The 18730-nt window shown below is 38.8% G+C and overlaps 2 protein-coding genes across 5 annotated transcripts in view; one reads left to right on the top strand and one right to left on the bottom strand.

Moving 5' to 3' along the window:
* The window catches only part of syn2 (synapsin II), a 75992-nt gene that overhangs the window by 42019 nt on the left and 15243 nt on the right, over nucleotides 1-18730 (top strand). The window contains exons 3-5 of the mRNA XM_022748230.1: nucleotides 1644-1735; nucleotides 6744-6900; nucleotides 7195-7284. Of these exons, the coding sequence (XP_022603951.1) occupies nucleotides 1644-1735; nucleotides 6744-6900; nucleotides 7195-7284 (339 nt within the window). The remainder of the gene's footprint in view (nucleotides 1-1643; nucleotides 1736-6743; nucleotides 6901-7194; nucleotides 7285-18730) is intronic.
* timp4 (TIMP metallopeptidase inhibitor 4) lies at nucleotides 7730-18552 on the bottom strand. Of its 4 annotated transcripts, none has more exons than XM_022748232.1 (6): nucleotides 18470-18552; nucleotides 17984-18303; nucleotides 11018-11115; nucleotides 10400-10514; nucleotides 10010-10134; nucleotides 7730-9624 (listed from the first exon to the last, which is right to left on the bottom strand). In XM_022748232.1, exons 2-6 carry the CDS (start codon nucleotides 18120-18122, stop codon nucleotides 9427-9429), a joined length of 675 nt encoding a protein of 224 aa, XP_022603953.1. In that variant the 5' UTR covers nucleotides 18123-18303; nucleotides 18470-18552; the 3' UTR covers nucleotides 7730-9426. The 4 variants fall into 4 exon arrangements, with proteins under 4 accessions (XP_022603953.1, XP_022603954.1, XP_022603955.1 ...); XM_022748233.1 differs by having other exon boundaries at nucleotides 17984-18201; nucleotides 18470-18485; XM_022748234.1 differs by lacking the exon at nucleotides 18470-18552 and adding an exon at nucleotides 18341-18444 and having other exon boundaries at nucleotides 17984-18201.

Here is an 18730-nt window from a genome sequence, read left to right as displayed (position 1 = left end):
GTATAATATTGATTTTATAGATCTATGATGCTGCAGAATCATTTATAAAAGGTTGGGAGTGATCATAATAGAGATGAAAGTGGACTGACTCCATATTCACATGTTTGATATGGAAATGCATATATTTTCACTGACAATGTGAGACACATTTTCAACAAAGAAAAAAAACTCTTTCAGATAAGCTCCACTTGTCTTTTGCTTTATACAACAGGTCACAGGTAACTTACAAGAACTAAAAAGATATAGTGTTGTTGCCTGTGTGGCTTATTGCGAATGTTCTCCAAGGCCAAAATCTATTCAAATACCTACAGGTACATGTGTGTATCCATGCCAGTGGTGTGGCTCTGGGGATCTTTCAGTTGGTTGGTTGGTCCAGCACTTTGGTCCAAACTCTTAAGCCTTTGGTGATCCTCTGAACTTCCCTCTTAGTATCACGGTGAGATCATCTTTTTCAAGTCATCGTGGAACTGGCTTGACATCTATAGCTACAGTTGGTAGCTACAGACATTCATGGTTCTCAGATGATAAATCCTGTCAGCCTCAGCTGCCCTTTGTGTTTAGTGCTAATTAGCAAATGTTTGCATACTAACACAATAAACTAAAAGATGAACTGGTGAATATTCTCTGCTAAGCTAGCATTCCAACATGCACTAGCATGTTGATGTTAGCATTTAGCTAAAAGCATCTGAGAGCTGCTAGCATTGTTTCATACAGGGAGATGAAAATGTTGTACACATCCGTAACCGGTGTCGCAGTGGTTTGGAACCTTGTCGGCCTCAGAGAGACCGCCATGTCATTTATTCTGTGCTGCGTATGTTTACCTGTGTATAAATAACCACATGTTCAAAAACCAGCAGTTCTTCACATGTAAAATAAACCACAAGCATAGTAATATCAAAGTGTGGTTACTGTATGTAGTTAAGTTATACTTTTTAGACATTTTGGTTTCGTATTGGTTGAACCATTTTGCATTACTGGGGTACTGCATTTGAAATGACTATTCTCGGGCGTTTCACACAGAACAGTTTCACACCTAATAGATGTTGACAGTTACATTACAACCTCAAACCTTACCACAGAAACGAAAATAGATGCCAGAACAGGAGCCGGCAGCTATGAGTCATAGAGAAATCCTCCTACTTTTGTAACCACACCAAAGACCAGCACATACAATATGCATTTATACTAGAATAACTATATGGTTTATGTATACAATACAAAACAAATGTGCAAATGTGTACACAGCACTAAAGTCTTCTCATCTCTTTTTACTACTTCTGCAAAGGAGGTTTGTTAGAGGAGGGAATGATTCAGTATTTATTTAGTTTGTTTTGCTCCCAGTAGAAGTCATTAATTCAAATGAAAAAAGAATGATGTGTCTGGTATGACTGTAATTATGGAATAGAGTTGACATATTACACATCTTTTCTTGCACAATAACTTTGAGCACTGACAATATAATCGTCTGGTCCTCTGCTTCTTGTATATGAGTTGTTACAGTTGTTTATTTTAGGAACCATTTACTAAACAAACATGTATGATTGTGTAACATTTACCTTTCATAGCATTTCATTAGTGTTTATTTCAAGATTTAATGTTTGTAACTGATGAAAGTGTGCTGTGTCCTCTCTCCGTCCTCCTAGGCCGAGTTCTCAGAGGTCAACCTCGTCTCACATTCAAATGGAACCTGCAATGTGGACATGCAGGTTGTCAGGGGTGGAACCAAAGTGGTCAGGTCAGCACCGCGCACGCACGACACACACACATGCACACATCTGTCTTTTATTTTGGAATAAATTCTAGCCCTCTGACTTTGCTGGTGAGATGAATCCCAAAATACAACCACAAAAATAAAAACCTAACCCTCTAGCTGGATCTCATCCACTGACACTGAACCTACCCCTAAAAACCTGGATCCTTACCAAAGTGTCCCTGCTTTGGAGATTAATTTTACTATTTGTGCAAAAACATTTCATCCTCATAAAAAGGTATGAGCGCAGCCTGCTATTGATGATTTACTAAACCTCAGCTGTGTTACTCTCAGAGCTGACTTACTGTATATTCCCAAAATCCAGCCAAAAATAACTAATCTCATTAATTAATCTACGAGCTGGACCCAGTCTCCTGACCCTAAATATAAAACCTGCACCAGAAATAAATGTCTTACCTTTTGGGCTTAATTTACTATTTTAGATCAATAAATGCACTTGATACTTTTTGACATAACGTGTCGTCATGACATTGGATGAGGTGTATTTCAACTTATTTCAACATATTTGTTACATTATTGTGTATTTTATATATTTTCTTAGGTGTGTGAATGAATTCTAGTGTGGATTTCTATTGCTTCAAATTACCCTTTGAAGGACAAATGAAGTATTTTAAATTGAATGGAAAAAATGTGTCAGAACATTTGTTCCTTTAAAATAGATAGATAGATAGATAGATAGATAGATAGATAGATAGATAGATAGATAGATAGATAGCAATTTTCAAACTATGTTTCTTTACTATGTTAATGCATCAGTCAATGATGATCCATAGACTTTTGTGTGAGATCAGACAGAGAAACTTCAGAATACTCTTCGAAATAACAAATACACTTGTTTACTAAAACTTCTGATCAGTGGAAAAAGGGCAGAGGCGTATGACCACAACCATTACCCACAAACTTGGACAGTAGATCTGCGTACAAACACGTGAACGTACTCTAAACCAGACAATCACACAGACACACTCACACACCACAAACCACACAGACACCGGTGTCCCAGCTAAAGACCGCCAGTGATTAAGCGAGACAGTAACTCCCACTGTTCACCGGGAAACAAAACCAACAGGAAATGAAGACGGCAGCGTCAGTCTGATGATCAGCATCTCTGCCCTGCAATTACACTTTATGACGGGCTGGTCCCCGCATGCTCGCACACAAACATACTCTCAACAGTGACCACCGCCTGACTTAATGTGGAGTCAGGGAAACTTTGATTCATGGGAGTAGACAGAGAGATTCACATTCACCTGTCCTGACAACGTCATGTCCACAGACACATTATTCTTTTACAACATGTGTCATCTGAGCTCCTCTCAAGTTGTATCATGATGTAAGTCTCACCCAAATATTGACTCGCTGTAGAGAAAAGTAACAAGCTTATACAACTAAATTATCAGAGTGTCTTGTTATCTGCCTGTATGAGTTCAATACACACTTTTTAGACTTGGAAATTGTTTTAATTATCTACTTTTGTCTCTGTAATTGGGCTGTGTTCATCGACTTCAAGTCAGAGCGGTGTTTCTGTGTAAGTGAGAAACCCTCACCCCGATAGAAGACATAATGTATTCTAAACTCTGAGTGTGTCGCTACACAATCTACAGCTCCTCTTATAATACTGTATGACCCATGGGAAATATTTACAGTGTAAAACATATGGAAATACATTTTTAACTGTTCCTTTAGCCAAAGTTTTGTTACAGTGGGAGCCTGAGCAGTTAGAGGATTTGGTGTTAAAGGAGAGGAAGAGGCTGCGAACCATCAAATATTATAATATTTCATCTACAACATCAGCACACAGCAGGGATAACGTCATTTAAAAACGTACATTTTGAGTTGTGTGACTGCAAACGGACTCACACCGATTTTGGCTCGACATTGCTTGTGGAACATTTGCTAATCTCCTTGATGCATCCATGCATGGTTAACCTCCATATGCTCAGCCACTCTCATGTAAATGCAGGTCACATGTCACATAAAGAAAGGTTACATTTGACAGAAGGAGTTCAGGAGAATTTAAAAATCCTGTTTAAAATACTGTTGACAGAGAACTTCTTTTTCCTCTCTGCCCCTTTGAACTTGTTGTTTTTCTCCTTTTCTCGAAGGATAAGGACACCATTATTATTTTGTTTTCAATAAATCATGTGAAAAGACAGAAACTAATAATGTGTTAGTCTGTCTCTCAATACTTTCCATCTTTCGTCCCTGTGGCTGTCAGCCTCAAGCCTGAAAACATAAATCTGTAAATACTAGTTACAAATACATCATTATTATTACTATCATTATTATTATTTTCTATTTCATCTTTTTATTAAAAGGCTCAGTTATTTCCTTTAACAGCAGGGCACTGTAGTTTTTAAGAAACGTGACTCAAAAAAGAGCAAATGGTGGACTATTTTTAACTGCGGATTAATACGCTTTGGTTGCTCTAGTGAGCATTTACTGCAGTAGGGCGGTGTATGTGAGATCAACTCAAAATAAACTACAGTGCTCATGTACGTCATAATGAAGTAACGTCACTCATCGCAACAGTGCAGCTCATTCATTTGAATAACAATGGACAAGTCGAAATGGTTGTGTTGTTGACCTTGCTGTCTTTCTTACTTCCTTTTTGAATTTTAATTCACCAGAAAAATGAAAAAAAAACAAACATAAATAGATAAACGAATGAAAAGCCCAGCTCTCTTCATGAGCTGTATCTTTATTCTTGCTGTAAGTGTTTTGTAATTGGTGCAGCGCATAGTGAAAACAGTGAAAAATACAAAGTGAAAGCTGGTTACGGTGACATTGTCGGCAACACTGAATCCAGGTATTAAACTGAGAGTAGAGTCAAGACCATGTTGATCTTTGCTGCCTACTGTCAGTAATGAAGAGATTACAGTCACATAAATTGCTGTGTCCTCCCCACCAGAGTCTTTTTTTAGTTTCTTGGAGTGCCTGATTAGTATTCTCCGTGCACGAAGAGCTGGTGGTGGTCACGCTGTGCCAGAGTTTTCTCTTTCTGTCTGTCTCTTCTCTCTCACTGCGCTCTACATCTCTTTTACTCTGCATTTTCTGTCTCTGTCTGTTCACCCACCCTGGCCTTTGTTCACTTTCCCTCTCTCTCCAACACGTATTCAGAGACAAAAGGGAAAAAATAACAGGAGTCATGCCCTATCACCATCAACCTTTCACTGAGCTGAACTGCACCAAAGCACCAGACCTGTGGTTTTTGGTGTTTTGCTATGGAGACACATAAATTTAACTTTTTTTCTTTTTCACAAAATTGTAATAGAGCGGATTATCATCTCACATTTAGTAGTTGTTATCTATTCATTTGCACACATTCATCCCCCATTTTTTCTCTCAGTTGTTGAATTCCCTCTGCACTGCAGTCCTCATCACTGCTCAACTCTGCTGCTGTCCTGGGGAGGACTGCAGGCATCCACCTCTGTGACACATGTCACCAGCGGCTTCATTGTTTCATCTGCCAGTGATGAGGTTACCCAGGAGGCCAAAATGTGTGGGTGGATCACATTACCCCCTCCCCGCCCAGCTCCACCAGTAACAGAAAGCTTGGTTTCAGTCTGATATCAAGTCATCCCAGGGGCAGAAGCATCAATATCATTACAGATAAAGATACTTGTTATTATTGAAAGTCGCAAATGTACAAACTGTCCCTCAAATTTAATGGCACAGTACATTGTTTATCCATGCCCTTTAGAATACTGACTACTAAGGTTATGGGAGCTTTGTCATCATGGTGACAATAATAACCATGAGGTTAAGGTTAGCAACCAATTGTGGTCATGCTTTAAAAAAAAAAAAAAAAAAATGCTTACTGTCAATTGGACATGGGAAACAAACAACCATCTCATTTGTTTTGTTGACCCGTGCATCCACCCCGACCTCCTCCCTTCGGAAATGTCTCATTTTGGGGCCTGAGGAGCCCGTCATTCTCCTTCCTGAGAGACACTGTTATTGTGAGTGTGCGTATATGAGAGTGAATTATCACTACAGCCGCCCCATGCTTATCTGCTTTTTCTCTTACTGAGTAATGCATTAAAACATGAAGGGTAATCAATCATTTTGCTTAAGAGCCACTGCTGGGTTTTATTAAAGCCCTCCTAGATCACAAGGTTTCACTCCCTATTTAAAACCATGAGTTTGCACAAAAAACATTGTGTTCAACTGACAACGGCCAAGGCAAAACTCATCTCCTGCTAAACTGAGCGAACTGAACTAAGTGGTTTCAGAGGAGGGAACATGACAACAACAAAATTTGCCCTGCTGTTACACTTTGGTGAAATAGTGACATTCAGGCAGAAAGCAGGTCAGACAAATGGTTTGAAACATGCAGGTTATACATGTTTATTAAATGTCCTTTATGAATGATACTATTTGTGTTATATATTTACCTCTGTCTCAGTGATGTGTGTAAAATTAAATGTTATAAAGTCATATGATTTAAATAGTTGTGTCATTTTAATTACACATAACGAGAAAAGAAATACAACACAAATTACCTACTTCAGGCTTCATTTACCATCAGATTCATATGTTTAGCATTTAAGCAAAGTAAAGTTGTCTCTAATGTGACAGAGCTTTTTAAGAATCCTTCACACATGAGAATCTATTCTAAGGCAAGAGACATGGCCACTGCATTGTCTTTTTTCACATGTACAATTGTAGTCATTTATGTTCCAGCCAAACCTGTGTAACTATTTTCTCACTGCCAGAGCATCCACAGAAAAATACACTACCTTTCATTTGTGGCTTTGTGGGTTTTTAATCTGTAGCATGACCTGTGTTTAATGTTTCACTTTAATCTGCACATCTACAGGCCAGTGACATCTGCCGTCCAAAAATGTCTGTTTTTAACTAACAGAAAATAAAACCGGACAGGGAATGCTGTATGTCAGCCAAACACAGTAAAACGATCTAGAAATATGAATTCATTCTTAATTCAACTTCATTCCATTTCTCACAACAGGTCTTTCAAGCCTGACTTCGTCTTGGTGCGTCAGCATGCTTTCAGCATGGCCCAGAACGAGGACTTCAGGAACCTGATCATCGGTCTGCAGTATGCAGGCGTCCCCTCAGTCAACTCTCTGGACTCCATCTACAACCTCTGCGACAAACCTTGGGCCGTAAGCAATTTCAGCAAAACACATTTACAAGTGCAACAACCTACACAGTGTTTTATTGACTGTAGATGTTTTTAATGGAGTCCGTGGCTGTTGAATTTAGTTTTGATCAAGATCATTTGGAAACTTTGTTGTCATTCTTTACAGAAAGAACACAATGACAGTTGTTATTACTATATGGATAATATGCATATACTTACATATATAGTAGTGTATTACATGTTATAATGCACATTACACTCATTCAGTCCTCATTAATTTGCTGTCGATTCACTCTGCTCTCCTTCTTTCCTCCAGTTTTCTCAGCTGATCAATAATCAGAAGAAGCTGGGTTCAGATAAGTTCCCTCTCATTGATCAGACTTTCTACCCCAACTACAGAGACATGGTAAGAATTATTTTTTTTATTTATTTTTTTTTACACATTGTTTGTTGTCAATAACCCTGCAGCAAACTCACATCTCCAAAAACCAGCTTTTCAACTGATAATGTCTCCACTGATGATTTTGAGATTCAGTCGTTCGGTTATTTGTCTCTGGGCAGTGAAATGTTTTATAAAAGCAGGAGACAATGTTTCAGTGTCTCTAATGCCCTAAGGTAAGTATTATTGTTTTTGTCACAGAGATGTGTTGAGGTTACCAAAAGGTTAGAAAATGAGACAAGTGGGAAAAACAAATTAAGTAAGTAACAGCAGAACCTCAAAATCTTAAATCTTAATTAAATCGTTTCATTTTTTTATGTTTATGTCACCTCTGTGTTCTCACTGGAGTACTGCAAGGCATCTTATTATTTTAACATTTTGGTACCTGAAGAAAAGAGTCGGTGACACTTAGTTCCATTGAGACATTTTATATACAATCTTTTTTGGTACATGGAAATAGAAAACTCTATTTAGACAGAAACAGAGACATAAATACAAACCCAAACAATTCGTTCAGTATAAAACAAACATGAAATAGTTTTATAGCACTTCACTAAAGCCATACAGTTATTATGCATTATGATCATACCAGTTCATGGAAAATGTAATTATTAACACATTTCAAAATGTATCTAGAAAATGACTGCATTGTGCAGGTGAAATGAAACTATTTTATTGTCAAGTGTGACCCTAACATGATCTTGACATATTGGCTATGAGGATAACAAGTGATAATGCATTTTAATCTGTATGACTTCAGTGAAGTAATCTGGTAACAAGACAGGGGTCAATTCAGATTTGGGTCCTTTAAATTAATGTTGAGTCTATATATTAAATAAGGCCTATAAAAATAACACTTTAATCATTAATTATCGCTCATTTATGAAGAGTTATTTCTCTTTTTGTTGGTTAAGGTCATGTGCCAAAATTTTTACTATTTGCTCTTAAACTTGAACCTTGAGGAGAATCCACTTCCTGTTCCTCTTAAGGAGTTAAAATAGAGAATTGAACCTTGTCCTGTTACGTCATTTTCTTTAAGGAACGGGGGGGGGGGGGGGGGCTTGGCTTCTACAGGTGGCAGTGCTGTTGTTAAAGCGCTGGATTAGATTTTTGGCACAGGAAATAGTACAGAGTTCAACCAATTAAACTAAACACACAAAACCACAAGATAAGAACCTCTATATCCTACAAGACAAGATCCGGTTAGCCTTTAAAATGTTAATTCTCACTGAAGTACAATATTTACAGTCTCAGAAATTTGAGAGGTTAAACTGTTATGATTTAGATGGACAAGAATTATCATCATATATAATTCCTGTGTCAGATTTTGTCAAAATATAATTAACTGGGGACTGTCTTGTGCTATATACTTATGTACAGTGCATATTCATTTGCATGGGACTGTTATTCGATATTATATAAAGGTAAAAATTCAACACCAGAATGTGTGGAGAAAAGGTGGCAGTGCTGCAGTCTACCTGTAAAAATGTGTGCACAGAAGATTTGTTTTACAGCATGTAAAGTACACTTTGCAATGCAGGGCTGTGTCTTTTTTTCCTACAATTTTCCCGCTGTTGTTTTGCAGTAATTGTCCAACTTCCTTATTCTTCTTTCAGTAAATGTATAGCCTAAATTACTGCATAACTTATTGTAAGTTATGCATAAACAAATATGAGGTCCTCAATTTTTTCTCTTTTGTGAAGGTTATGCATTTACTGCCAGGCCCTCAGAGAGGATAGAAAGAAGATTCACTCTGGGTTGAATAATCTGCAGTGGATGATCTGCTGCTATTCTTATTCTGTGGAAAACAGCAAGCGAAGTGGAATGTGTGGAGAGCGAGAAAATGAGTCAGAGGAATGCTGAAAGCCCCTGCAGATTATAAAACTTTTCCTAGCATTGCTGTAGCAACCACCTGAACTCTGCAAACAGAAGCTCAGCGGTGAGTTAAGCTCCCTTGAAAATAAAAAATCAGCCAATTTTTCAGTGAAATCAGTTGCTACTTTGCACGCCAAATTTGAGCTACATAAGCCGAAGCAGGACTTTTTTTTTTTTTTGTTCTTGAGGCGTTGCAGGATTCAAATGGAGTGAAATCAATGTCAGGATTACAGGTCAAGGGTCAGTCATGTCCAGGAAGTCTTTCTCGGGCGGAGGTCCACCCCGGTACCAGCTACAGGTTGTGTCAGAGCGGCGGATGCAGGCGTACTGCCGAGCCTGCTCTCCATTTAGGCTGTTATCCAGCAGCCAGTCAGTCCACAAGCACTCGTTTTCTCCTGTAGACGCACACGGCACTGTGTAACACGTGTTGATCTGAGGAGAGAAGATTTGATTTATTCTTTTACTCATTCGCTCATGTCATTATTTGTTCCCAAAGTTGGTCTCCCCTGGGCCATGAATAAGAGCTTTGCTCGGGCAAAAGTTAGAAGAGACTAGATCTGGGTCTCTGTAGAGACTTTATGCTATGAGCTATGAATTTTGATTGTAAAAAACAGTCATAAGACACATGAAAATCTTTTGTACCAAAATGGAAAGAAAGTCTGAGACAGAGTAAGAGATAAGAAGACCTCTTTGCTTTAACAGCTCAGTTGTTTTGTTTCTCGAGCCGAAGCTCATGTAGGCAACTCTAAGACAGACTGACAGATGAGTGGTACGAAGATAAATATGTATGAAGAGAGTAGGAACAGTCCTTACTCACTCTGCATTCACAGCCCATCTGGTATCTGTAGTTGAGATTCTTCTTTTGTGACAGTGATAAGTTGTCCCAGGACTCGACCAGATCACATTGGCCAATAGAGATCCTCCCATCACTCCACATACTCCCTGTTTGGTGGCATCACAACATCACAAACATTGTAGCGATTATAATTAAGTCTGTTTTAAAAAATGTTATAAAAAAACATTTGAATATGTTGAACTATTCCTTTAAAAGAAAAATCCTGTCATTATCGCCCTGTTATCGCCCGCTGAAAACAACACCAGATATACCAGTTTGACATTACTGTATGCAGCTGTCCTTTTGATGGACTTTCTGCTGCTTTTACCAAATGAAAGTGTGATATAAAACCCAACCACTTCATAACTATACCTGAGAGCAGATAGCCTGCTTTATTGTTAGAGTCCAGTTTGACCCCACACAGAGAGGAGAAGACTGGAGTGTACACGTACTGGATATCCTTGGCCTTGTCAAAACCTTTGAACATCTGAAAACAGAGACATACGTGGAGAAGAGAGTGGAGAGGTTCTAGTTTCAAGAAAAAGGGGAGGTAAGCCTGGCCTGAAATAGACTTAATACAGTATACGTGAGGGAGCAATGTAAGTCAATAATGATAGGACTAAAACGTTTATATGTCCCTAAAATGTAGCATACTTAAAGTGGCTGTAAATAAAAAAATATATAAATTTTTGATACTAAGCAGATACTCTGCTCTGTATTCAATTTCACTGTAACCGCATAGGACAAGGCGGAGACAGACGTTTGCACGCATTTGAACCATATGACCAAGACTTCTTCTAGTGATTGAGTGCTGTCATCCATGGACATTTAGGAGGTCTGAACAGCCAGTTAGAATTTCTTTGCTACTTTCCCTGAAAGATCATACACAGATACGAACATAAACCACACAGCTATACACAGCAGCATAACCATTAAAAATTATGTATGTTTGCACCAGCAGCAGCTTTTATGGCTGTCCTGAGATCTCACCTTGATCATTTTGATTTCGTATTGGATCATCTTCATGTAAGGTGAGGAGCTGTTGCTAGGCGACACAATCTTCTCTCCAGAGATCTTTGCCCTTATCACTGCCAGACCAAAAAAACACACAGAAAGGTAATTGAAATGCCAAATAAATGCAAGGGGCAACACAAGAAGGTGATTTACATGCAATCGATAGATAGATAGATAGATAGATAGATAGATAGATAGATAGATAGATAGATAGATAGATAGATTGATTTGTCTCCACAAATCTCCACAGAGACACTGTAGCAGTCCCTCTCAATAGTGATACAGGATGTGTCCCTCCTCTCCTCTGGGAGTGAAATCAAAACCCACATGGAATAACAAGTAGCTCTCTGCTTGCACACTCCCATTAACTGACTCCACACACACGGACACACACACATTTATGTATACAGTATATACCACACCACACCACACCACATCACACCACACAAACACACACACACGCACACACACACACACACACATACACACTGAAGCCAAACCATGTCTGGTGCTCTGCATTATTTTATCCCATACTGTGAATCAAGTCGAAGAGTAAAGCAGCAGGATAATTGGACTGTGGTTCTCGGCAGGAAGGTAACACTGAAGTCATATAATTTTACAGCCTGTCATTTAGAGAGAAAATACTCATTATAATCAAAGTATTATTAACATTGTAGGTTTTATTCATCCCGACCACAACATGTAGCTCACACTGTGCCAAATCAAACCTTGTTATTATAGATTTCATTTCTACCGATATATTCTTTTTTCCTTCCAGCAAAGCCATGAAACCTGCACTTTTGGACATCTGCATTTCTCATAATGTTAACTGACAAATTAATACCACTGTCAAACATTTCCTTTAAACTAATAACACTGCTGTAGCGTAATACATCAAACATAATTAAGACTACTGCTACAGCTGTCTTTCAGATTGAGTCTCTGTTTTCCCAAAACCTCAAGTCTTACAGTCAGACAGCTGCATTAACAATCTGAAAAGCAGTGGCACATTGGCGAAATATTGCTGCATTACAGCATACATGTCATGTAGGAGGTTTTCACTAAGAAAATGATTCAAATTTTAATAAGTGAAGTTTTTATACTGCCAATCATGGACTGGATATATATACATATATATAAACGTATATATATAGATGCATATAAATGCAATCTACTAGAATATCTTGATTAGCGAGCAATTCAATTTGGCTTTTCCAGTAAATTGCCTGTAAGGAATATTCCTTTCAACACTGCTAGATAATTGTCATTCCTCTCCTTCTTTTCACACTGTATCTCTAAAGAGAGAAAAGAGTCGCCTGTAGATTCACCAGAGGAAGATGCAGAAAGACGGAGAGAAAAGAGAAACAGAGAGGCAGAATTGGAGCGACTGACCTTGGTAAAGCCATGAAAGAAAGAGAAAAGCTACAGTATTAATGAGGGGGAGAGAAAGTGTGACCCAGCACCCCTCCTAACCCACTCACCCTGTCACACAGCTAAGCAAACCACCCCCTTGTTTTTGCTTCTCGCTCGTCACATAACTACACCACGGTTTTGTCTGCTGGTAAGAGGAGGAGGAGGAGCTCAGCGTGTTCTGTGAAATTGCTTCAGGAGAAAAAGAGACTTTTTCTTGTCTGTTAAACATGCAATGAAATAGAATGGCAAGGCAGCAAACAAACGTACCGACAGAAAGTTTATGTGAATTTGTGTGTAGTGTTATAGTTTAATCTGAGTGCATTGCATCACCCACAGCAACATGGCTAGTCTAGGGACAAAAATGTCGGAGAGGACAGTCCTAGATGCCTGCTTAATATAACTTTGATTCCACTCCATTCTTTCACTGCATAATCCAAAGCCTCGGGCTCAAATAGAGCATGGCAATAGGTCTGATAACATTAGGCCTTCAGATTAATACAGTAGATTAATACAGTGCTGTTGGGGTGATCCAAGTGAAGTAGAAACCATCTTGTGTCTATCAATAGAATATAGAAAGAAAATACAATAGGGAAACTGCCTGCTGGCTTATAATGTGAGAAACTAGAAAGGGTAAATAGAAAATGCAGTAAGCACATAGATGCTACATAAAACATTACAGTACACTTAACAAAGTCTGGCCTCATAAGGACACACCTGCCTGTAAAGTCACCTACACACATAAAGACTTGAAAAATGCATGCAAAGAATAAGAGCTTAGTCTGATTAATTTGTTGCGGATACTTAAATTAAAATTGGATAAATTAAAAAAGGGTAAATTTGAGTAAATCTTCATCAAGCTGGAGACATAAAGTACTGTACTTAAGTACTATTTTGAGGTGTTTGTAATTTGCTCCACCTCATTCACTTGACAGCCACAGTTTTAGATAACTTTGCAGAGTTATTACATGCTGAACATATACGCTAAACATCATAAAATATGTTGTTGTACTTGTGTAATGTGCTCTAGTAGCACAGAGGTTTGATGTAACTCCAGCTTCAACATTGCTGCTTAAAAGCCAATGTATTAATAATCTAATCTAACATAGTGAGTATATGATAAGCACTTTTAATTTCAGACCTGAAGATACTTTTGCTGCTTGTACGTTTGTATGTTTTTTTAAAGGAATAGTGCTTGTCAAGAGTTTGATGAGAAGATTGATACCTCTCTCATATCCGTTGGTAAGCATATCACAACAACCAGTGAACTGGTTAAAAACTGCATAAAAACTGAATTTAGAGGTTTACAGTCAGCTTTACAGCTGCTGGTAGGTGATTGTTTTTACCTTTGGATACAGCCAAGCTAGCTGTTTGTCTGTCATTCCTGGCTAACCTAAACTAACATGGACTAGTTTTGTGTTTACCTCACAGACATGAGAGTGGTAATGATCTTCTCATCAAATTCTGAACAAAATGGGAAAATTTGTATTTTCCACATCCCTCTTGCTTTAGGTAATATTTTGCATCCAGGAGTATTTTCACACTGCAGCATTTTCAAATCTTAATAGTCTTTCCACTCCCTGCTGGTAAATAGTATTTTAAAGGGTGATGCCATATTTACTATAAGTACAATTACATCACTACACCCACCCCCTCAGCTAATATTATATCACCTGCCAGTCACGCTCAATACATAGAAATACTACACTGTACCAACAATCTTATTATTATAACAGTGCTATGTGTAAGGATCAAATAGTTGGCAGTCTGAGCATTGGCCATACATCAGTGCAACATGGAAGAGGACAGAAGTTGGTATAGCCAGTTAGCCAAGAACAGTACTGTCATTTTTTTTTTTCATTTTACCATTACAGCAGATCAGTGGTTTTAATCATTTATAAGACGATGTCTGCTCATGCCAGATAAAACTGAAAAAATCTGTGTTGGATCATGTTCCACACATAATAGATTTGTAGTGCATTTGATGACATTTATTGTAGAGGTTACAGGTAATAACTGAACTGCAAAACTCAAGTTTGTTGTCTGTTGATTCTCTTGGCCCAGATTCTCTGAAATGTTTGCCCCCCACCTAGACATCTTTTGAACTGCGCAGGCTAGGTTACCCACTCCATTCAGTTGCTGCAGCTGTGTAACAAACAGGAATAAGGACAGGCATGCCTGGAGAGTGAAAGTGGCTGTGCATCTGCCTCACAGCTACATAACCAAAGAAATATTGCAAACTTGTACCATGAGAACTGATGTAGTAAGTAACTTCCCCCCTCCCAGATGAATCGGCACCCTTGTCATGCTCACAAAGCTGGACTGTCAGCGGGCTTTCACACTGATATTGTTAGTATGCAGCCCATTAGACCAAGCCTATAGACATGGAAATGAAGTAGGGAGAGCGAGGGAAAGAAAGAGAGAGAGATGGATTAGGCTGTGTTGGCATGGCTTGGCCTCTGTCCAACACACGCACAGACTCTCACACACTCACACATACACACTCACACATACACACACACACACAATGTCAAATACACAAACATGGCCAAGGAATCGTCCAAGGTTTGTCCAGATGGGATATTACTCAGATGTACAGCTTTATTCAAAGGGCTCATCGACTCTGACAACACTGTCAGGTCAACTGAAGGCCACCACCAGTCTATCCTTAGAAAACAACAAGGACAGTGTAACCACAGATGCCACCAAATGAAAAGTTTTCTTAGATGCACTTATTGTAAGTGAGGGATTTTCCTTAGTTCTTATTCATGGGTCTAGAAAGTTGCATCCTACCTGAAAGGGGACCACTGACTTTTGTGTCCAAATCAGGACTCAGACATTTAAAACCAGGCACCCAAGCAGACCCTGAGGAAGTGGGACCTAATTACAAAAGAACCTGTGGTCAATTGACCGTGTTCCAAGCCCCGCCCCCTTAGTTACTCTTGCTACGCCTGTCAAACTTTCTGCCCTTGCACAAGACATATGCAATTTCTAATATAATATATAATATTATTATGTATGATAATAATGATAATAATAATAATAATAATAATAATAATAATAATTGTGCCAGATTTACCACAATTGTTAACAGCTTTTGAAACACTGAGGTAAACAAAATCTGGCTTCTCAGCTCTAGCCAACAACTACATTTTGCCGCCTGAAATGACAACTGTTGTTATCTTACTGTAGCTAGCTAACTAATTAGCATCAGTTCCATGAGCTGGTTGAAATCTCTTGCTGTCCGGTTGACTCGTTCTGAAAAGAGAGTCATGTAAACGTGTCTTAGGTAGCCACTTGGTGCTTAGGCCTACATACAGATGATATTGTGTTGAAAGACTGAAGCAAAGACTACAGTCAAACTAGCTAGCTGTAGGATTAGACTCCATGTAGCAGCCTACAGTGCGACAAGGGAAACTTTAAGATAGTTATTTTGTTGTCACTTTTGTTTGAATGCTTACTTGGACAAGCAACATGGAGGTTTTGAGATTTATGCTTTATTGTTCATATTTTCAAACTGTATGTTTCTCTTTTAACATAACAAGAGGAATGTTTTGAGGATGAGGACTTTGTATGTAAATAAAGCTATCTCAGACCATGCTAGTGCTGGAAGTGTCTAACTTCCCCAAATCAGGTCAGAGCTGCTAACATTACACTGAACTCTGATAGTGGCATCCAAAATGGACGCCAGTGAAGTGGGTAAATATAAATTAGTGGATGTTCAAATCTCGAAGGGGCTTTTTCTGATTTAACACTATGTTAGCGTTATTACTGTAGCTAGTTAGGCAAACATGTTAACATATGCAGCTTGCATTAATCCAGATAAACATGGTTTAATCCATTCTTTACACATTTGCTCTTCTGTTTCTGGTTTTATAAAGTAAACTTACTGCTTTAACATGTGTCTTTAACAAATCTAAACTTTGACTGCTCTGCTTGGTTGAGGTTGCTAAGCTACGATTGGCTAATTGCTGTTCAGTGGAGGGGTTTACTAAACAGTCAATCAAAACATTTTGTTTGGGTCCAGTGGTTTGGACACAAGTTATGATAAAAATAGTTCAACAAAAATTCACCTATTATTTTGTAATAGGCTTGTTTCAAAGACAGTTTCAGTTTTTGAATGTTGTAGAATAACCTACAGATTGGTTTACTTTTGTGTCATGTTATACAACTGTTTTGGGATGTTTTTGTTTCCAATGAAAACTTACACACACAGACCAAAAGCTATGGTTATAAAATTCAACCCAGCATGATGCCAACAAGACCAGTAAGTCTAGATTGAGAACTGGTTTATGTCTGTTCCAGTCTAACTCATCAGGACTTTGCAGGACCAGGCTTTGTGAAAACCTCAAATTGTTCAGATGGAGAAAGCAGAATAATGATACTTACATCTCACTCATGGATGACACATTTCATATGTAAAACTCTGTCCTAAAAACACTGCCCCAGATAGGCTTACTCATTGTGTTCCCATAACCCAGATCTAATTTGGCGTTATGGGGGTTTTGAAAACAGGTCTCAGCTTCCATTTCATACTGACTATTTTTTGAGACACATTTCCAAAGCACTTTGAAGGAGGCGACCCTCTCTAAACCTGAAGGGAGATACAGACCAATTAGAAAACAAGACTAAAATAAAAGCAATTTCTTCTTCTACTTTCTCTCTTTCTCGCTCTCCTCTGCTGGAGTGTAACCTTTGACAGAAGCACATACTCCAGCTTTCCACAGTCTGGAGCCAAGTACTCAAAGTCAGAGCAGAGTGTTGGTTTTGGCCTGTGCTTAGACAAGAGAGAAGTGGATGATGGGGGGTGTCAGACAGAGAGACAGGCAGATAGCCGGACAGACAGACAGATAGAAAGTAGGCCGGGGCCACTCTGTGCTGACTGTTTTTTTAGTTTGTTTTTATGTGATTAAGAGCAAGAAGACTCAAATATAAAACAAGTAGCACTGTTTTCAAATAAAAAAATATAAAGGCTAAATATAAGAAATAGAAAATATAAGCAAAAGAAAGGCAAGTCTGAGTAACAAGGGTGCATGTATTTCTCTTCTTTTCACTCACTCATTTAAAAGAAAAAGATGATGTTATAACTGATATCAATGAATAATCCCTCCACTAACCACCCACCACACTAATATTTTATATAGCCATCCTATTTTGTTCTTTAACAACTTCAACAACTGATATTTTTGATGAATATAATTGGAAAAAGCCACAATAATAAATCAACCGCCATTAAAAGCTCAGCCATGAAAACCTATTGATTAGTTCTCGGCATAGTAGGTTCAGTCTGTGGATTAGAATTAGTTACCTCTCAGAAAATCTCATTAAATTGATCAATAAGCCAAATCATCAATCAGTTATTCTGGAAGGAGGGCCATTCCTCCCATTTTGAAATCACACCCCCCCTTTCTGGTCATTTCATTCAAAGTCTGAAGAACTTAAAACCAGTTTCCTATTATTATTATTAAATGCAGCAGCTTTTAAATTTTGTGAGTGAACACAAACTAAATTGATCTCCAGTCAATAACTTACCAATCTCAGCGCTGCAGAAAAGCTGCTGTGGGTGTGCTGGGTGGCAGCTACATCCCTCCACAACTTCCTCCATGCCTGCACCAAGCAAAAGGAGCACCCAGAGCCCCAGACACGCACTCCGCTCCTGGGACATGGCCATGACGACTCTGGCTGCCTCTAACTGCTCCAGCACTCGATGAAAGAACGCTCGGCAACCTCTTCTGATCCCGTTAAGTTCCCTGGGAAGCAAATCAGGCTGGCAGTCAGCGAGGGAGGGAGGGGGGCCAGATAAGACAGTAGAGTTGAAGTAGTAAGATGAGCTCTGCTGAGCCGAAAGGCAGCTGTGGATAGAAATGTTTTCATAAGTTTAAAGTACACCTCTGAATTTAAGCTGGAGCAAATAACTTGAAGGGTAGGCTGCTGCTGTCACTGCTCCCTCTCTCGTCTTTCCCTCTCTTCTTTCTCTCTCTCTCTCCCTCTCTGTAGACAACACACTGAGAAACTTACAATAGTTGGATCCCCTCTCACTCTGGTCTTGAATGCTGAGAGGGTCGCACACAGGGAGCCTCTTATGTACTCAACAATTTAGGGACAGCCTCCTCAAACGCAGAAAAAAAAAAAAAAAAACTACCATCCTTTGCCTCTTCTTCTACCCTCTTTTGATGTCCTTGCTCTCCTCCCATAGGCTGCTGTAGGTGTAGTCACTTAGTCATGATTGTTGTGAAAATTATGACGATGTTTTACAGAATCAAATCAGCTGTGGAGCTT

Source organism: Seriola dumerili, unplaced genomic scaffold (assembly GCF_002260705.1).
Source record: "Seriola dumerili isolate Sdu_G_001 unplaced genomic scaffold, Sdu_1.0 BDQW01000121.1, whole genome shotgun sequence".
Lineage (NCBI taxonomy): Eukaryota > Metazoa > Chordata > Actinopteri > Carangiformes > Carangidae > Seriola > Seriola dumerili.
This window is presented reverse-complemented; position numbering and strand designations above follow the sequence as displayed.

Excerpts from the sequence above, each read along its gene's own strand:
- timp4 (XM_022748232.1), bottom strand. The coding sequence starts at position 18,122 with ATGGCCATGTCCCAGGAGCGGAGTGCGTGTCTGGGGCTCTGGGTGCTC. Across the intron at positions 11,116-17,983 it reads TTTCTGCAGCGCTGAGATTG|TGATAAGGGCAAAGATCTCT; the intron begins GTAAGTTATTGA and ends TTGGTCTGGCAG. Across the intron at positions 10,135-10,399 it reads AGCAGGCTATCTGCTCTCAG|GGAGTATGTGGAGTGATGGG; the intron begins GTATAGTTATGA and ends GCCACCAAACAG.